This window comes from Corvus kubaryi, unplaced genomic scaffold, assembly GCF_017639235.1.
Source record: "Corvus kubaryi isolate FWS band 111438036 unplaced genomic scaffold, C.kubaryi_AGA036_p1.0 37398, whole genome shotgun sequence".
NCBI classification, from domain to species: Eukaryota; Metazoa; Chordata; class Aves; order Passeriformes; family Corvidae; genus Corvus; species Corvus kubaryi.
In genome coordinates, this window is record NW_024581137.1 from 30,821,153 (window position 1) to 30,840,057 (window position 18,905).

Sequence of the window (18,905 nt, forward strand, 5' to 3'; positions counted from 1 at the left end):
GGGGGGCGCGGGGAGCCAATGGGCGGCGGGGATCCGCCGGCGCGGCTCGGGGGCCCCTGGAGGAGGAGGAGAGGAAAAACCACGGGATTGAGCTCTGTCAGTGGCGCTCGCGGCTTCCAAGGGGGAAGTGCCGGGGAATAATTAATGTTTTTATTAAATTTGGAGGGAATTTTTTGCAGCCGATCGCCGCGCGTGGCCTTCAGGTGGGTCTTCCCCCGCAACTTTGCCCACCGCCCCGCAGGATTGCGCGGTGGTGGTGGGGCTGCGGGAGCGATCCCGTGGGAGAAGGTGGCTGGTGCGTGGGGCGGGGGGGCCGTGTGTGTGTGTGTGGGGTGTGTGTGGTGTGTGCGTGGCCGCCGGGCGCCGCCGCCGCCGCGAGGTGCGCGGCGAGCCCCGCGTTCGCCATTACGAGTTGAGCACACGCTTGCGAGAGCCGGGGCTGCCGCCGGCGCGGATCGCCCGCGGGTGCGGCGCGCAGTGTAAATAAAGCCCTGCCTCTCGCCCCGCTGGCTGCCGCCGCCGCCGCGGAGTGCTTTTGCTCCGCGTTTTGCTGGCAGAAGCGTGTAACCCAGGTGAAGGCAGAGAAGGGAGGGTTGTTTTTTATGAATGGGACTCTTTGAGGTTAATTAGGTATGCAAATGCAAGCAGTTCATTCATGCTGCCTTTTTTTTTTTTTTTTTTCTTAAATCTAAAAGCCATCTTGTATTCCCCTCTAGGCTGATTGGAGTCCAGATCCCGAGGAAATCTCCAGATCAAATGCCCAGTAAATAAAACACTGAGCTAAGACTCGTGGAAGAGCTGCAGAATGGATGGATTTTATGACCAGCAAGTGCCTTACATGGTCACCAATGTGAGTGATCAGTTCAAAGTTGGTGTTTATAAACTTGACTCCGACTTATTTCTGTGGGGGAGTTTTACAGACACAGTCTCTGCTTTGTTACCGCTGTAGGGGCGACTCTTCATCTGGGAGCTTTGCTTGCAAGATGAGCCTATCTTCTTAGTTATTGCAATAAAGCATCGTGTTCTTTTAAAGACAGTTTTGGGATGATTAAAAAATCATGCACATGATTAGCGGATGAGGGAGGCGAGAGCAGCAGCAGCTGCATTCAAAGTTTCTGGCTGCGTTTGCCTGCAACGTTCAGAAGAATGAAGTTGAGGCAAACATTAACCTTTTTTTTTCCCTCTGGTTTTTTGTTTTTTTTTTTCCTTTCAGGACTTTGCAAACAATTTTATAAGTAACACAGGGAAACAAAGCAGTCTATTAAAATTTCATATCTGGTTTGTCCTGCATAGCTTATGCTATGGGGATTTATGGGCTATCGTGTAGGTTTGTATACTTTAGATGCTAAAAATACGACTGGTATTGTGTTGCTGCTTGAGCACATTATATATGTATCTGTACAAATAGATGTCTACATAGATAGGTAGAACTGTGTTGCATTTAGACACAGGAATCTTTTGGAGGAGGTTAGGTGCTCAGCAATATCTTTTGTTAGAAATTGAAGGCTTGCAAGACGTAAGTCTCCCTGTGGTAACCGTTTCCCTGTTTGAAAATGTAAAGAATTTATGCCAACTTTGCATATTCCTGATTAAATAAAAAAAAGCCCAAAACAAACCCAACCAAATCTCAAATCTCAGATTTCTAAAGTAACTGATCTTTCCTGTATATAGAATCCGCGTGGGAGAAACTGTAATGAGAGACCGACAAATGTCAGGAAAAGAAAATTCATTAACAGAGACCTGGCTCATGATTCAGAAGGTGAGGGCTTGTTGTTTCCCCCCCTCCCCCCTCTCTCCTTCTCCCTTTCTTACTAATGCAGAGATGCTTTTTGAGAGCTCTTTATTAATTTATTTTGGAGATAAATATATCTAGATCAATCTGAATAAACAAGACAAGAAAACTACATTTACTACTGTGAAACAAACTGGCAAAGGCAATAAATTTATAAAGTTGAAAGTCTTTCCTTGACTTACCCTGTTGCATTTTGTGCACATGTGGCACACGGATGTCATGCGCTTCAGCCAAGCCTTTGCAGCATCTGACACAAGTCATGGCACCTGGTGTTTTCACCATCAGGCCTCTTCAGATTTAGGCATTCTTCATCCCTCCCATCTTTTAACGTCCTCTTCCCTGGTATGTCTTCACTGGTGGTAGCAGGAGTGAGAGAATGTGGGTGTGGAGACTTGGTTTTCACCAGCTTTACTATATAGTCAGACTTCTGTTGTCTGCTGTCCTGTTTCTCTTGTATGACACTAACAGGGTTAAAGATCCAGGGAATTTTGATTAAAGAAGCCCAGTGTGGAGAAAGTTTTGGAGGGCCAAAGATTTGTAACTTAGCCCCATCAGTAGCCACTCAGGATTGTAGCTTGGGAACTGTAGGCTGGTAATAGCTGTTAACACTTCTTTAGGTTACAAGGTATGTACATATGCTACGCCTACAGCTCTGAAAGTACATAAGACAGAGGAAGATATGTAGAGGCCTATAACTTACTCCTGTATAAATATTATCAGGGTAAGAACACATTGACACACTTTTCAAAATCCATACTTGCCTGGAAAAGTAGATTGAAAAGGAAGCAACTTTCTGATTTTCAGTTAAGTAATTTCCCAAAGTGAATGTGGGGTATCAGTCCACAGGATAAATAAATAGCCTCTGTCATTTAAGTATATGTAAATAGTTATCTGTCAGCATTCATAAAAGAGGAAGTCTCTCTCAAAATACAGTAAATTAAAAATAAACCATTTGTTAGTTCAAATATCCTACTTAGTCTTAGCAAACAGAATTTTCGTAACTGAGTTCCTGAGATTTGCAAGTAAGCCAAATGCTGCTCTGGTTTACACCCATTATAAGTAACTGATTTCAGTGAATTGCAGAAGATAAGCTGCTGCAAAATTCAGTCCATGAAGAAAGTGGTTTTAGCTTTAAAGAAGTACAGTGAGTACAGCACAGAGGAAATAGTGGTGATTCTCATGGCATATGAAGTAAAACATAAGGGGAACTACAAAAGATTTCCCATTTCTCTTTGCTATTGCAGCATCTCAGGCCATGGCTTCAGAATTTTTATATGATAGTTATGACCCTACTATTAAAAACACTCAGTTATTGCTCAGGCAGAACTGTGGAAGTCCAAGCAAGCTTTATCTGGGGCAGATATTACAGGAGGAGGCCTGAATTGTATAAGAAGAAATAGTTCACCTGTAAGAAATACTATAATTTTTAACTTTTCTATGTATTGCTGAATGAGCCTTTTATACTACAGAGCTCTGTTAAGATTCTGGTTATTATTTCAGGAGCTGAAAATACAGTAATTGTTTGGGTTTTTATTAATAGGTGTAGAAAAATCATTAAGTGCCTCAAAATGCCTGCTTTGTCTGTACATTTGACTGCCAAAACAGAATTAATGTATATTGTTCTTAGGGAAAAAAATATTTTTGAACATATTTTAATCTAATGAAGAGATTAAAGATGTGAGTCTTTTATCCATGTCTTTATATTTTTGCAGAACTCTTTCAAGATCTGAGCCAATTACAGGAGACATGGCTTGCAGAAGGTAAGGGAAAAAACTGCTTGTAAAAAGAGGAAAAAACAACTCTGGAGGGGAAAAAAAAAGTCCTGAACTTGCTGTCTTAATGTTCAGCCCAATTAATTGAGCTCTAAAAGAGCCACCTCATGTGTCATGCATACATTAGAGCCTCTGATGAGTTTGTCTTTGGGGACTCTGGGGCTGCTCTACCCAGTGTCATCACAAATTACCAGGAGAAATTGCTTCCAGCTCACAATCACATCTGCTTTTGGCAAGAACTAATGCACCAAGACTTCAAGTTCTAAGCCTCTGTTCAGATTTTAATTGCAATTGATCAGGTTTATATTATTGTACCTCGAGAGACTACATACAGCCAGAACTGGGCTTGCTGTTTCCTTTTCAGCAGCACATATAATTATTTGGTGTTCTGGTGGAGTACTTTTCTGATGGCAGAAATTAGTTTCTCTGGGTTCATCGGGACGGGATGCTTCAAGATTTAAGTGCAAGTGTCTTCTTTCCACCTTGTTCACAACACAGAACATTAGGTGTGTATGAAGTACTTAACTAGTACTTTTTATTTCTTTTCTTTTTTTTTTCCAGAAACCTTTAAATATTTTGCATGTTATTTTTGTCTTTGTATTTGTAGTTGTGAGATTCTGTACCGGGTGATTAGAAAACTAACATCAGTGTGTTTTACACATGCATGTTCTTTTCAGTATTTCAAATAACCTTGCAGAGCACATTCTAATGAAGAGAGAAGGTTTAAGAACAATAATGTACAAATCTGAATTTTGAGTAGTTGTTGAGAGATTCATTTAACAATAACAAAAATGTGCTGCTGCATTAGAAGAACTTTAACAAGTTGCAAGGTACCTTTCTGCTCGTTCAAATCTATTTGTTTTCATCAAGATTTTCTGATTTTTTTTCCTTTGATATTTGCAGTACTGTTTATTTGAATCATAAAGATTTTTGTGCATTATCTGTTCTTAATATTTCTGGTCAATTTTTTTATGTAAACTTCTGCATCTGAAATAGACATAAATTTGATGCAAGTTAAAATAATCTCTCCAGATTCATCCTGATTTAAATGAATGTGAGTATTCGCATATGTTTAATTTTTTTTCCTGTACAGGACTATGCACAGCTGTCTATAGAAGAGATGTTCTGGTTTTGGGGGTTTTTTTGTCTTTTTTTTTTTGAAAGGAGGGATGTTAGGGTGAAATGCTTGCTGTTGGTGTTCACAAAAAGAGGGAAATATTGCTGATGACTACTTTCTTATGTCGTGAGTCTGTTTTAACAGCTTTTTGTGTAGTTTCTTTACCTATAAATAAGTTGTGAGGTATTGTTTATTTTGATGACATTTTTATTCTGCTAGTATTAGTTTGAGTATGGGGTTATTCTGTGTGTAATCAAAAAGCCCTCCTGAAATTGATGGAACAGAGGATATATTTTTATGAACTAATACAATTCTTCCCTAATAATTGAAAACAGGATGTCCTGTACTAAGATCATTTTTGTAGTATAATGGTCAGATGCAACTGTAGCTGTCTCCCTGTGGTAATTTTCCTCAGGAACTCTTTACATTGTATCATCTCATTCATGTTAGGAAATCAGAAGCATGTTAAAATGCTACTCAAAAGATACTATATTTTAATGGAGAGGTTAACTTTCAGTTTGGTATTTTTCACTGGCATGGATGGTTTTGTTTCTGAAAAATGATTAAATTTCTTTGATCTTTGGTCAGAAAAATACAGGCAGATTCATAATGCATGTGCAGATAATAATGGAAGTTTGAAAAATAATACAGAATTTAAAATTAATTTGATCATTTCCATAGGTGCATAAATTAATCTAATGCCAATTTTTATTCTGAAGGTACTGCTTATTTTAGACTAGAATCACTTGTTTGAGAGCCTTTTTACCTCTTTATCAGTGTATTTCACTGAATAAATTTAGATGGGTTTTGAGAGAGAAGGTGTCTAGTCCCATGTCAGCTAGGTTGAATAACCTTTATAAAGGCAGATAAAATAATCTGGGATGATTAATGAATAAAAATGAAAAAAAAAAAAAAGTTGCTTTTTTTGCCTAGCAGAAAGAAATAAAGCTAAATAACGCTATTTGTCCATAGTATGTTGCAACGAAATATTACAGGTTTTTCAGTGTTCTAGAAATACTTTAAGAAATCTCTGTTTTGGGCCATGCCATGGTTTCATGAAGCACAAACTTTGTACAGCTTTTCTTAAGGCTAAAACTAAATTAAAAGTTAAGATGAGAACATCAAATATTAAGCTATTAACTTGATCCCAAAGTTTTATGAAAAATACCCACCCTTAACAACTTCTGGTAGTCTTTATAATATGCTAGTGTTTGAGGACATTGTAGCTCTGCTCAAATGTCTATATGGATGAGCTTAGCCAGGAAACAGATTTTGAAATCAGACTTGTTTACCCATTGCTAGATGTGTCCATTTATGTTCTTCTGGACCTTCCTAGGCTAGAAGTCTGCCAATTTGGCAGCATCACTAGTGTTTACATATTTCTTTTCATAATGCTCTTGAGCCAGGGAAATGACCATGAAATTTTAAAACATCTTGACCCTTTTTAAGAAAAGCAGTGGCAGCTGACCAGGTTTCTCCCACTAGTTCAGATCCCCACTGGGGAGTAACCAGGTCAAAAATCTACTTATTAGTTAGGAGAAGAAAGTGAGTTGCATTTTATGACACACAAAAATAATGCTTGTGGATTTTTCTTTGTTTTGCTTTTCCTGAAGCTGTCCTTACTGCATTACATATTTCAGCCTGAAGATTTTTACAGCCAGTGTCACCTGTGACAAGTTGGTGGTAAACAAGTAAACAGAAAATAAATGTATTCCTTTTGTGTTGGAAATGGTGGGAGGTTCACTTGTATTAAAGTATTAATCCAAATGTAAACAATTCAGTAACCTGTTTAATATTTTATTACTACATAATTAACAAGTTGAATACTACTTACAGAGAGCTCACAAATGTATTCTACTACCTGCATAGTAGATTTTTATGGAAATGAGTTTTGCTTCTTATTCTGTGTAGTAGTATATATGTAAGAAAGAATCTCAATCATGTAGAACTTACTCTGAATAAGGTTGCCCCGTGTCAACTGTTATGCAAGACAGAAGATAGAGTATAACTCTTTTCTGATGCTAGAAATTGAAAATAGGAAGCCTTTAATAATTTTTTCAATGTTCAATCTTAAAATAGTTAAAGTTGCCTATTGCTAACCAAGAGAAATATTATTCAGATATTATCTTTTGGTTTATATTTAATTATCTCAGTGACAACATTTTGACATGTCAATACCATTGGTTCTGTCAGGTAGAAATTGTTCAATGACTTGAAAAAAATGGTTAAAATATTAATTTAATGTTGTCTTGTCATGGTAGCTCTTCCTTCTTATTGTGGAAAAAAATGAAGAGAGAACAAATTGTTAGTGAGTGAGTGTCTCCTTTCTATGGTGAAAGCATTTGGTTTTGGGGAATAATAGATTAACAAAAAACTCCGATTTTTATTTAATATTATTTAGATACTAATTTCTCCTACAGCTTGTTCAAGATACATAAAAGGCATCCCAAGTAAAGACAAATAATACATTTATGCACTAGATCTGCTTCTTAGAGCAATAGATAATAAGCTTATCAGATGGTAATATACTAAAAAATGAAATAGTGTTCTTTGTGTGATTTGAAAAACATCCAAAAAGTAAACAGTAAGTGGTTTGAAATAACAGCTACAGGTAACGGGTTCATGCCTCTACCGCAGCTCAGCTAAATTGAGTAGATGGCTTCTTCAGGCTACTAGTATTCATAAGCTGCTTCTTAGTATCTAAAAGTAAGTTATTTCTGTCAAATAATTATTGGACAACTTTGGAATGAACTTGAGAAAATAAGTTTGTTCCCTCTGTTTCTCCTGGTGTGAAGGACCCACTAGCGTTGCAGTGATGTCTAAGCGAGTGTTGACTTGCAGTTTATTTCTTAAATGAGGAGGTGTGAAAGGAAATAGTTTCTAGTTCTTGAAGGATTGTTTTTAATAAAAGAAAGTACTGGATCTTCAAATATTAGTGTAGTTAGAGTGGCTTTGTTTAATCTGGCTAACTAGCTCTTTTCTGCCATAAAGTTGTAAAATTTACCTGGTGTCAGGCAGATGGTATGTAGCCACATTCAAGAACTATCCACATTTTTATAGGAGCAATAAGAGTCAAGAAATAGTAATTTAATACCTCCAGGGCTGAAATCTGCCTGACAGGAACAAACACTCCTAAAAGCAGTGAAAACACTTTCAGTTTGTAGTACAGAGAATGTTCTTTTTTTTTTTTTTCCCTGGTGGACTCTAGTGATCTGATAGATTTGATTTTCTAGTACTCACAGCTCTTGATCATAAATATCTGCACAAAAAAAAAAAACAGATTAGGCAAAATGGGAGGGAAGGGGATGTTACTTAAAAAAAAAATCCAAAAGAAATAAACCCACCAAAAATCTACAGGTCTGAAAGTCTGTGTAGTAATAAACTTTTTCATGTTTTTCTTGTTTGCTAGAAAAGTAAATAATTTTACTCAAAACAGTAATTTTCAAAAGCATAGAGGGGTTTGCTAACCATGAGGCATGTAGCAAAATATTAAATGTGAATACTCCTTTTAAGCTAAGTTTTTTTCTCATTTTTAGTATAGCAGCAAATGAAGAGCAGATTCTGCAAACCCATCTTCTTATTCCTAGGGATTATTCACATAAGGAAGAATTTTGAGATCTGGAGCTAGTTTTGAACTGCATTTAAGTTTATTAGTCAGAGCATCTCACGTTATGTAAAAACGGTTTGGGGTTGTTTTGACAGCAAAACCAGTGCTTATGGGAAATAATATTTTTTACCATCTTGAAATTTATCACTATTTAGCCTTCCCAATGTGTCTTTGTTAGAAACAGTTGTTCCCGTGGAAAGAGAACAACCACCAACCTACACCGCAGCTCTTGCAGGAATATTTACAATTTAGCCAGTCTTTCAGATATTCCGAAGTGACAATGAATCAAAGAAAACTCAATAGACCCATTACTGTTGAGGCCCAAAGTCTTATTTTAGCTGAGGCCAAAATACTACTGCTCATATAGAATTTCCTGTCAATTTCAATTTCTTTTGCCACTTTGAATAAATGATGGATATTTTAAAACTAATTGCTCTTAGCTCTAAAAGTGAAGCATGAGGTCAGAGCACACAGTACCACAGGAAGTGTTCTGCTACCCGAAATAAAGTTTTAAGTGAAGCATTTTCAGCTTCTTGTTTTTCTGGAAAGTTTCCGGTTTTTTTTTAACAGGAACACCTTTCTCTGGAGTGCAGCTGAGCTTTTGGAAGCAGTTTGTGAGTGGGAGAAGGAAGAGTTAAGTCTAAGCCCTTTATAGTTTGCTTAACTTTTCATTTATTAAATAACGTTCCTCAGCAGGTCTGTGCTGCATCTTGAGACAAAGCAGTGAAATCACTGTGTTTATGCCGAAAGTTCAAGTTTACTTTGCTGTAGCTTTCTGGAAGGGTGTGACATGAAAAGCTTGTGGTTGGGGCCACATGGTTCATGCTGGACTGTGTTTTTGTGAATGGAGGCAGAACTCCAGTTCTGACTGCTTGTCTTGAGGAATTGCTTCGGAGATCAGCTGTCTCATTCACTGGCAGAAAGAATGACTCATACATCTTCTGCCTTGTTTGGCTCCAGGTCATTGTTACAGTGGATAGAGCTGGTTTTAATTAAATATTAACTCCTTTTGTCCTGGATGCTTGTTAATGGGGACTTTTTGTTTACTTGCAATGAAAGCAAACTAACAGGCCCGAGTTCTAAACTTTTTTTCCTCCAAATTGCTTTCCCTTTGCAAAATGAGCCATTAGTTCAGCCTTTCAAAGAGTGTTTAAAGCTCTGAAAACTACGAACAAGTATTAAGTATTTTTGTGCTGTGAATGTTTGCATAGCTCAGTAGGTAGTGAAACTGTAAAACCTAAACGCATAACATCTTCAAGATCATCATTAGCATTTCTGCATGCTTTCCAAATCCTCTTGAGACATTATAGCTATAGTCAGAAGAAAAAGAAAACTTTTGTAATATTCTAGGCTGAGTTGGATAGTTTATGCTGCAGATGTTGCCTGCTTCAGGAGTCTGAGACTTGATGGCTCTGAATGTGGAATGAACTAATGTAGCTGCTTCTGCTATAAGCAGTAAAAGCCACATGCTTAATATCCTTCAAAACCTTTTATTAGTCTTTTGGAATATACTTGCCTTCTCAAACCCCCATAATTAAGTAGCTCAAGGAAATGTTCTCTTTCAGATGAATGATCATTTCAGATATCTTTTTTCAATTTCCCTCTGAATGGCAAAGTAAAAAAAAAAAAAAATTGGTGATGTATGCATTGTGTCTTGTGTATGTTAACAGAAGCTTTTATGGCAGCCTTGCTAAGTTGCAGTATTTGTGAATAAAAGAGGAAATTAATGGCCTGTGTATATAAATGTGTAGACAGTTGTGACACTGCAAGTTATATTTTCCTTTTAGACATTCATGTTGAAGTGTCTTTACCTGTCTAATTTGCTGCAAAATCTACCTGTTATTATCCAAAATCCAGGTACAAAACCCCTCTTCTGCTTTAGTAATGGGATGATGTATCCAAATGATTTAGCATCTCACAGTGAGATGCTGGTGGAAGGAGTCTCTGTATGATGAGGAGTGCTTGCTTTTCAGCAGTATGATCGTGTGCAAGTTTCAGTTCTGCTTGTTTGAGAATAATACCAGATTAAGTGAAGAAATAATTTAAGTTCTCATTTCCACCAGTTAGCAGGTCCTTTTAATTTCTCCATATAGGCTTGTGGGCTCATTGCTAAGGTACTGATGCTACTAAATTTACATTCCAGTAGGAAATGCATGTTCCTAGTTTGAATGTTTTGGATGTCGTTATTTGTTTTGTTGTTATTTGGCAGGGTTTTAAACACTTCTTAACTTGCTGTGTTCCTTTCTCTGCAGAGGCTTTTAAGGCTATGTTAATATTGCATTTAAAGTAAATTTTGACAGCATAGCCTCCACCTGTTTCAAGAGTACCGATAAAGTGATGTGCTCTTTCTCTATTAAATATGCCTTCATAAATTTTGGGGATCCATGAATGAAGTACATCATTCTTGTTTACTCCATAAACAGGAGCAAATCAGGGTTAATGGCAGTTATTTAGTGGTTTCCATGACAGTTCAACCAGATATATTTTATTTTTTTCTTACTCTATGGCTGAGGAAAAAAAAGGACCTTACTTACTGATATATACATAAATCTCTACAGCAGATTTTTTTCTGGACTAAGTCAAATGAAACTGATAAAACCAGAATGAAGCACTGGTGAAGCTGTCCAGTGTACAGAGTATGCTCTCTGGAAAGTTAGATGAGATTTCTATCCCAGCTCTGCAATCACTAAATGTAGCCTCTTTATTTAAACAGGAGGGGTTTTGTTTTCTTTGAGGCTTTTTAAGATATCCCAGATTCACAGATTTTATATATATATATCTCTACATATACATGTATATATAAAATGCAGGTGCATGTTAAAAAATTATTTCTGCAAACCTCCTTGCTGCATTTTAGAATGATAGCTGGCTTAAGAAAAATGTGTGGGATGTCTTCTGTAAACAAGAAGTTTACAGAACTTGATTCAATTACTTTAACTCTGAATGTACTCACAGGCGCTTCAAAAACAATTGGAAATATAAGAAATCTTAAAAACTGATTTTTAAGTAGGCGACCTTGATTTCATAATCAGATTTTTCTGTGACAGTCAAATAGTTGGCATTTTTGTAAGGAAAATGCCAAACATCCACATGTAGTCAATTATGTGAAGTGTCAGAAATTGCGGAGTGTTAGTATTTGGTCTCATCCTGTCCCTGAGTTCATTCTTGGTAAAAACTTCTGTGGTTTCTCTGAAGAAAGAGAAATTGAATGCATCAAAATACTGGGAATATTTGGGTTGGTACTGTTTTATACAGCTTCAAACTACGAGGAGCCAACAAGTCCTCAGACGTACTGGTTTATTCTAGAGGGATGGGTTACTGTCATGTTTGATTTTGTTGGATTTTTTTTTAATTAGAAACTCAAACAACAAAGCAACTGTAGCTATTTTTTTTTTTTTTTTTCAAATTAAGGCTAATTACACTTAGTGTATTTATCATACTCACACTTCTTTTCAAATCTGTATTTGCACATTTCCAAGGTCATTTGTTTTTAAGGGACATTTGCTGCAATTAAGACAGTAGGATTTTAAATTTATTTTAAAACCCAGAGCAAATAATTTTTCAGTATAATGAGCCTGATTCTGAACTCTTTGCCCAGGAAAAAAACTTCCAGTTAAGTCATTAGAAATATTTCCTGAGTAAGGAGTGGAGATCTGGTCCATGAAGAGTACTGTAGTGCACATTCAAAATAATTGTGAGTAATTTTAATTAAATATCTATTTTTAATTCAAGCTAATTATATTAAAACTAGTAGCAATTGCACATATATAATGGGGAATATGCACTTCCTATACTAGAAAGTGTTCCGAAGGGCATTAAAGTTACATTTTATCATTTCACATATTTGAGAACATTTGATAGTCACAGTTTCGATAAATGGTTATATAAGCAGCATCTACCTTTTAAATCTTGTTGGGTAACCAGATCATGGCAGATGTTAACTTTTAATTAAGATCATATGAATGATTTGCTTGTCTTTAGACAAGAACCGTGTAAAGTATTTTTAAACGATAATTTCGTGCAGCTTTGCTGTGGTGATTCCAGTTAGCTTGTACGTTGAGGAAAAGATGACAAAGTTAGAAGATGATAAGCTGGGTCTCTCTCGCGATGTACCAGAAGCAGTCATGCTCTGAGGATGCCGTTTCTCAGTGTAATGTTCTGCAGTTATTTGAATGTATTCGCCATTAATAAACATTTAGTGGTATTTCAGCTTAAATGGTTTAAATGAGTTTACCACGCAATTTGAGAGATGGCTAATGTCTTAGATATACAATGAAAAGGACCTGTGGTACCAGAGGAGCAAAATTATCTATCAGCAGACCGTGAAATGATTGTACTTAGCAGCCCTGGTTTGTGATGGAAGTTTCCTAAAAGCAAAGACGATCTTACATAAGGCAAATGGATATTAATCATGATTTTTGCTTTAAGTAAATCTTTTTTCGATTTTTGAAATGTTGTCATTGAACCAGGAATTCTGTGGTCTGGTAAAATAGTTCTTTTTGAATATTTAAAACAATAACAGAAAATCCCTACTGTGTTGGCTGACTGCCACGAACAATTGGAATCACTTTTAAGTAAGCTGAAGGTGTGGTAGTTTCAGGTTAAAGAAGCATAAGCATTAATCAGTAGAATTTGGTTTTATGTGGACTTTATGTGCAGATATTTTGAAAATGAGCACAGATGCGTTTTACCAGTGGCATGGTAGGTCCAGACCCTGGTATAGGGAGTGAGGCAGGGCCAGTGAGTCCCCACATCCTCCCATTCCCATTGCTCTGTGCCAGGGCTTCTCTGGACTCACACTGCACCACAGAGCTTCACCCCAGGGTTTATCTGATATTAAAATGACGCGCTTGCCTGATTTTCATACTCAACAATGAAGAAACAAGAAATCATAATTTTAAACTTGACTGTGCTTTGAATTAAGCACAAGAGTCTTTATTTATGCTTTAATGGCTTGTTTTAATTCTTGCTTTTTTGTTTGTTTGTTTTGTTTTTGTTTTCCTATCTTCAGCTCAGGTACCTGACAATGATGAGCAGTTTGTGCCAGACTATCAGGCTGAAAGTTGTAAGTATACTATAAAGCATCACTTTCTTAGAATATATATATATATATATATATTTGTATATTTATATCTGTGTCTTCGTATTTGTTATTTATTTTGTCATCTGTAGTCATGTGATAGCTCCTTTTGCTGGTCAGTGACATCAGTGTGATGAGTAGATAAAGCAAGTGGTATTTTGATGTGCAGCCAAAAGAACTTGTTTGGGCAGAATGTATAACCTTAAGCAGGGGGCCCTTTCCTGTCATTTCCACCCACAACCCCAGGGAAGCATGGAAAAACGTAGGCTGTGGAGGTGGAAGGAGTTTCTTTGTCTGTGGAGTGAGCAGAGGAGCTTTTTAGCCAGTATAGATCAGATACTGTGGGGCATAGGATGCATCTCTGCTGAGCAGAAGTCAGGCTGCTCAACATGTTTCGTGTATGAATAAATAGATAAAATTCTCAACATAATCAATCAGATACAGCCACAGCTAAAGCATTTTTAAGTTGTCTTAGCATGTGGCATTTTCTTGCTCAAGCAATATTTTCCTCTGAGTTAATCGGTGAAAGCAGGAGTTATGTTAACCTGGGTGCTTTGCACTGTTTTCCACTTACTTAATAAGAGCCTAAACTTATTTTATTAGCCTGCACCCCTCAAGTTTTACCTATTAAAATACTACTATTCTGTTAAATGCTGGCTCCCTTTTGCTATACCTGCTGTTCTGTGGTATTGGGTGACTGCAAGGGCATTGTATGAGAATGTCCCGGTTTGAGAAACATTGACAAAGTCACAGACTTCTTGGAGCTTCTTTTTGCAGTTTTCTTCTTCCTGGTGAGGCTTCTCCCCATCATCAGAAGTCTCTTCTAAACAGTGTCTGCTGATTGTAGCAGAACACATGGTAGCTTTTCCATTTTGCTAAATAACTTAAATAGTTTATCCTATTGGAGTGAATTACTGCAGTTCGCTAAACCAGATAGCTGTTAAACGCAGCATTCATGTACTGAAATGTTAAGATTAATATTAAAGAGATTAGGAGGAATTGCATTAAAATAGTCTTTAACCCAAAAAACAAATTCACAGTTGCTGAATTTTCCTATAAATCTTTTAGATTATCTTTTCCAGTTATTAAGAAGCTGTTTTAAGAAGAATTTATTGAGAGTATTCATAACAGCATTTTGTGAGGGAAAAAAAGCCCACAATTTTTTAAAATCCCCTGGAATTGTTGCTGTGCAGGATAGTATCCCTGCACAGCAACAATTTAAATTTGTTTTTCTTTCAAAGTTCCTGTACATATGCTAACCAACAATCATGGTCACTTTTAAACTTTGAAAGTTGTCTTTTATAGCAGAGGGTTTTTTTTACCTCTGTCTTCAAAGACTTTTTGGGTTTTTTTAAAATTAAATTATAATATGAAAGACAAAACAATCTATAAATGGAAAATCAGATATGTTACTTTACATATGGATCTGTGTCCAAATATAGTCATTCATGCATATATCCTTTGTGTAAGAGTACAAAGTTCAGTTGGGGCTTCTATTAACCCACAATTATCGTTACACAACAAGTCAGTGATTCTTGGAAAATAATTTGTGGACTGTGAATGAAAAGCCCCATTGAAGCTGGCCATTGCTTTTGGTGATAAAGAAATTCTCCTAATATGGCTATTTTATTAATGCTGTTGTGTTTCAAAGTTCCTTAGCCACAGCTTACACAGTATTATCAAAGGAACATTTATTCCTTCATTTCAGTTGGTTTCTTTATCTTAAGTAAAGGTCAGGAGAGCTTCCTGGAGAGTTACTCTGGCAAAGGTTATGGAGTTTCAGACATATACTTGGATATAATGTATGTAGCTGTGGGCTCTGCAAAACAGGAACGGAGATCAACATAACCAAAGCCGTGGGGAAATTACTGCTGCAGAAGTAGCACAGTTGTGACTTTCTCTAGGATCCAAGCCTGCCTTCAAACTCCATTATAATGACTTGCTCTATATAGTCTATAACTGTGCAGTACTGAGCCCGTTACTGGCAGCAGGCTGGTAGAAGCCCTTAACTTTTTTTAAAAAAATTTATTTAAATTTATTTTATTTATTTTTTTAATTTTAATTTTTATTTTTTACATGGGAGAGAATGGACAAGCTTTCATAGACTTAGTGTTTAATACATTTAATTGACCCAAAAATGAGGAGGGACAGAAGTGTAAACCAATGAAGGGGGTCATAGCCACTTTAGTTCAAAGGTATCTAAACGAAACTGTGGTTTGCTACAGAAATTTCATTTATGGAGCTGTATATAGATGGGGAGAGTGTGTGATATGCAAAGTGTGTAAAGAAAACTGAAGTGCTCCAGTGAAACAGTTAGAATCTGCAGTCCAGGTACAAAAAATAATGACATTTTATTTCTAGCTTCATTGCTTGAGAAAGGAGAGACAGATTAAAGCCAAGTCAGATTTATGCTGTTAAATTGAAACTTGTGATGTTAAATTGAAACACTGAAAGGAGACTTAAGAAGCTTCAGTAACAGTAGCAATTCTGGAACAATGTGGTTAAAATTTTCTTGCCTAGAAGTGACCAGCTTGGTGATTTGAAGAAGTCAGCTCTTGAAGCAAGATGTGGAAGGTAGTGGAGGAACTGATACTGCCGAGATCATGTGCTGTGTCCTAGCACTGAGCAGGATTAACTGCCCCTTAAAGTGCTGTGGGTTTTGCATTTGTTTTCTGTAATAATGATTTTAACTAGTGAAACTGCACTGGTATTAGTAACTAAGGGAAACATTTAGTTTAGATTAGATATACAGTCCACTTTATCCACTCAGGGATTTAACTTCAAAGCTAGCTTGGGACCATGAATATTTCAATTATGAGTTGCTATTAAACTTCAATCAGTTTTCAAAAAGCAAACATAATATGTGTATTTATAGTTAGGTGTGGGCTTTAGATATTATGAGTGAGATCAACAGCTAGTGTAACTTTATGTGGTATTATTGACGTTATTGGAATTACACATATTTGTGTTAGCTAAGGATCCAGCATGTCAAGCTTCCCCTTAATGCTTTAAGCTTCAGTTTACCTGTTTAAAAGTAAAATTTATTTTGTTGCTCCTTTATGTCCTCTGGAAAGAGGTCCTTACTAACATAAGAATAAGTAATGCCTGCACTTTCAAACCTTTCTTTTTTGTCATCAAAGCTCTATCTTCTCTTACCTTTTTATTAAATATTTTTTAACTTGGCATACCTATCACAAAAATCTTTTTGTAATTTTGTTTAGAGTGAATGGAATTTAGAGTAGATAACAACTAGCTTGTTTGGTTGAAATTTGAAAATCAAAACACAGTTTAGCTTCTTGTAACTTTCTGCTTTCTGTGAGCACTGAACTTACTTGAGTTCTAAGGGACAAAAATATGTATAAAAAAGATCTTTTTTTTGTTTGAAGTTGAACTGGAAAAATATTGAATTGAATTAATTAAATAGTGTAATTTTCTTACTTTTTCATTTCCATTCTCACAAGAAATAAAAATTCCACAGAAGGAGTGAGGAATCACTTCTACAGGCTTTTACTCAGAAATTCTGTTTAAGGCAGGTTGGTTTTGCTCTTTTTGAATCTCCTTCTATAATGCAGTTCAGGTGTTTGCTGAACATTCAAGTGACTTCCTAATGACTATTCTTTAACAATAACATAAAAAGTTGTGTAAAGCAAAGGTGTAACAATCTGTTTCCTCTAAAAAGGTGAATGTTTGGGGGTGGTTTTTTTTTTTTAATCAGCATTCTGTATGTGACACTTTTTCCTAATTTTTTATCTGATTCATAAAACCTAATTAAGCTGGTTTTCTGTCCATGTAAAGTCAGTATTCACGTTTGGAGAAGGGTGACCTGTGTTAACTTCCTCAGATAAGGTTTCCTATTGTTTCAGGTCCATTTTCATATACTGAGGAGGAGCCAGATTCTGAACTGGTCGTAATCAGTGGCAAGGCTTTCAGATACTGTAGAACAGCAAGGACTTTCCAGTCCAGGAGTAAAAATGAATAAAGTGTTCAGTTTGCTCGAAGTCAATAGCTGTTGAGGTGAAGATTACTTGCTCCCATTGTTTGGATGGTTTCTGTGACAGACACAAGAGGAAGTAGGTAGGATTTGCTGATGTTTAAAAGATGTAGTTGGCAAAGAAAACTTGGTATTGTCAACAAAACACTGAATTGTAATGAGACCTTGATACAATTGGTTATAAATGGGGATTACTCTGCACCAAACTAGATTGCCTGGTGTCTTAATAGCATAATCATATTTTATTTTGTTTTAATAATATGTATTTGCATGGATCTATTTCTTCAGAGTTTTCTTTTTCTTTTTTTTCTTTTGCCCTGAAATGTCAGTTACATATTTGAAATTACTGATAAATTCTAGGTTTTGGCTTTTATTTGTTACTGGGTTTCTATTAATGAGGATTTGTCTTGTGCTTCACCTTCTTGGTCAGTTTCCTTCCTTCTCGTTCGTTTTGTTCCTGTATTGTTTCCGAGATCATCACAGCCTTAACTTAACACTGCCAAGGGGTAAATGTTAGTGTTAGACCACATCTGTTGACAGTAAATGGGAAGGGCTGGCTGTAAAAATCCATGCTCCTCCATGTCTGGTTAAACTTTAAGATAGAAAAAATACCTTTTTTCGTAGTGATTTTGTCGCTGATCTTTCATGACCTTTATTCTTTCTCTTACCTTTTTTTTTTGTTCCTCCAGCAAAGGAGCACTTTCAATGTAGATGCCAGGAACCTTAAATTATTCAGGGATGTGCTTTTTAGATGCTCTGGCTTGCAATCTTTAAAAGCCTGTTAAAGAGAGATTCTTTACATAGGCTTCAGGTAGCTGTATTCTTCTGTCATTTTAACTAATGGTGTAGGATATTCCAAATGCAGTTTAAATGAGGAAAAGCTTTAATATTTATTTATATATTTGCAGCATACAAAATAATGACTTTTTTTACATTACCACATGAAAAATGCTTAGTTTGTTTTATTTTCTTTCTCTTTCTTTCTGTGATTTAAATTTCAAGTGAATTTCAGAATTAGAAGAGCATTTCCTGCTTGTTTTAGTATAGCAAGAGCTGGTGAGAAATTGATAGAGGTTAATTTTCCCTTATTTGACATATTTTGGAGAAGAAACCCCACACAATTTAAATAGAAAACACCAGAATATTAGGAATTCTGACAGACGAACTGAAGTAAAAATGAGGTGTATTTACTGGATTTGTTTTTTGGTTTCGATGCAGAATAGTTTAATTTTGTATCTTCTAGAAAAAATTCTAGTGGACTAAAGAAAATGACATTTTTTTAATGTGATGATTCACTTCATAGGCAGCTGGTAGTCCTGTCTTGGTAGTGCACAATGTTCTAGAAATTGCAGTTGGTAGCGCTTTGGTTGTCTGTGTGTGGCAAGTTGCACACACCAGCATCTTTTCAGGTTGTTTTTTTTTAAGAGGCTTTTTTGTGGTGGGTTTTTTTTTTAAATTTTATTTTGCCTTTATTTAGTGTCTGTGTGTCTGGAATAACCTTTTCTTTGAGCGTAGCTCGCAAGTGTGGTGCTACAGCAGGCAGTCT

At 36.3% G+C, this 18,905-nt stretch overlaps 1 protein-coding gene across 9 annotated transcripts in view; it reads left to right on the plus strand.

Moving 5' to 3' along the window:
• The window catches only part of ETV1 (ETS variant transcription factor 1), a 66,559-nt gene that overhangs the window by 733 nt on the left and 46,921 nt on the right, over positions 1–18,905 (plus strand). For 2 of the 9 annotated variants that reach the window (XM_042043419.1, XM_042043423.1), the window contains exons 1-2: positions 3,929–4,070; positions 13,300–13,353. In XM_042043419.1, coding sequence (XP_041899353.1) covers positions 4,010–4,070; positions 13,300–13,353 — 115 coding nt within the window. In that variant the 5' untranslated portion in view covers positions 3,929–4,009. Of the gene's footprint in view, positions 1–42; positions 204–611; positions 631–716; positions 851–1,671; positions 1,760–3,504; positions 3,553–3,928; positions 4,071–11,933; positions 11,983–13,299; positions 13,354–17,395; positions 17,443–18,905 lie in introns of those variants that run through there. The other 7 variants (XM_042043421.1, XM_042043416.1, XM_042043417.1 and 4 more) reach the window with 7 other exon arrangements.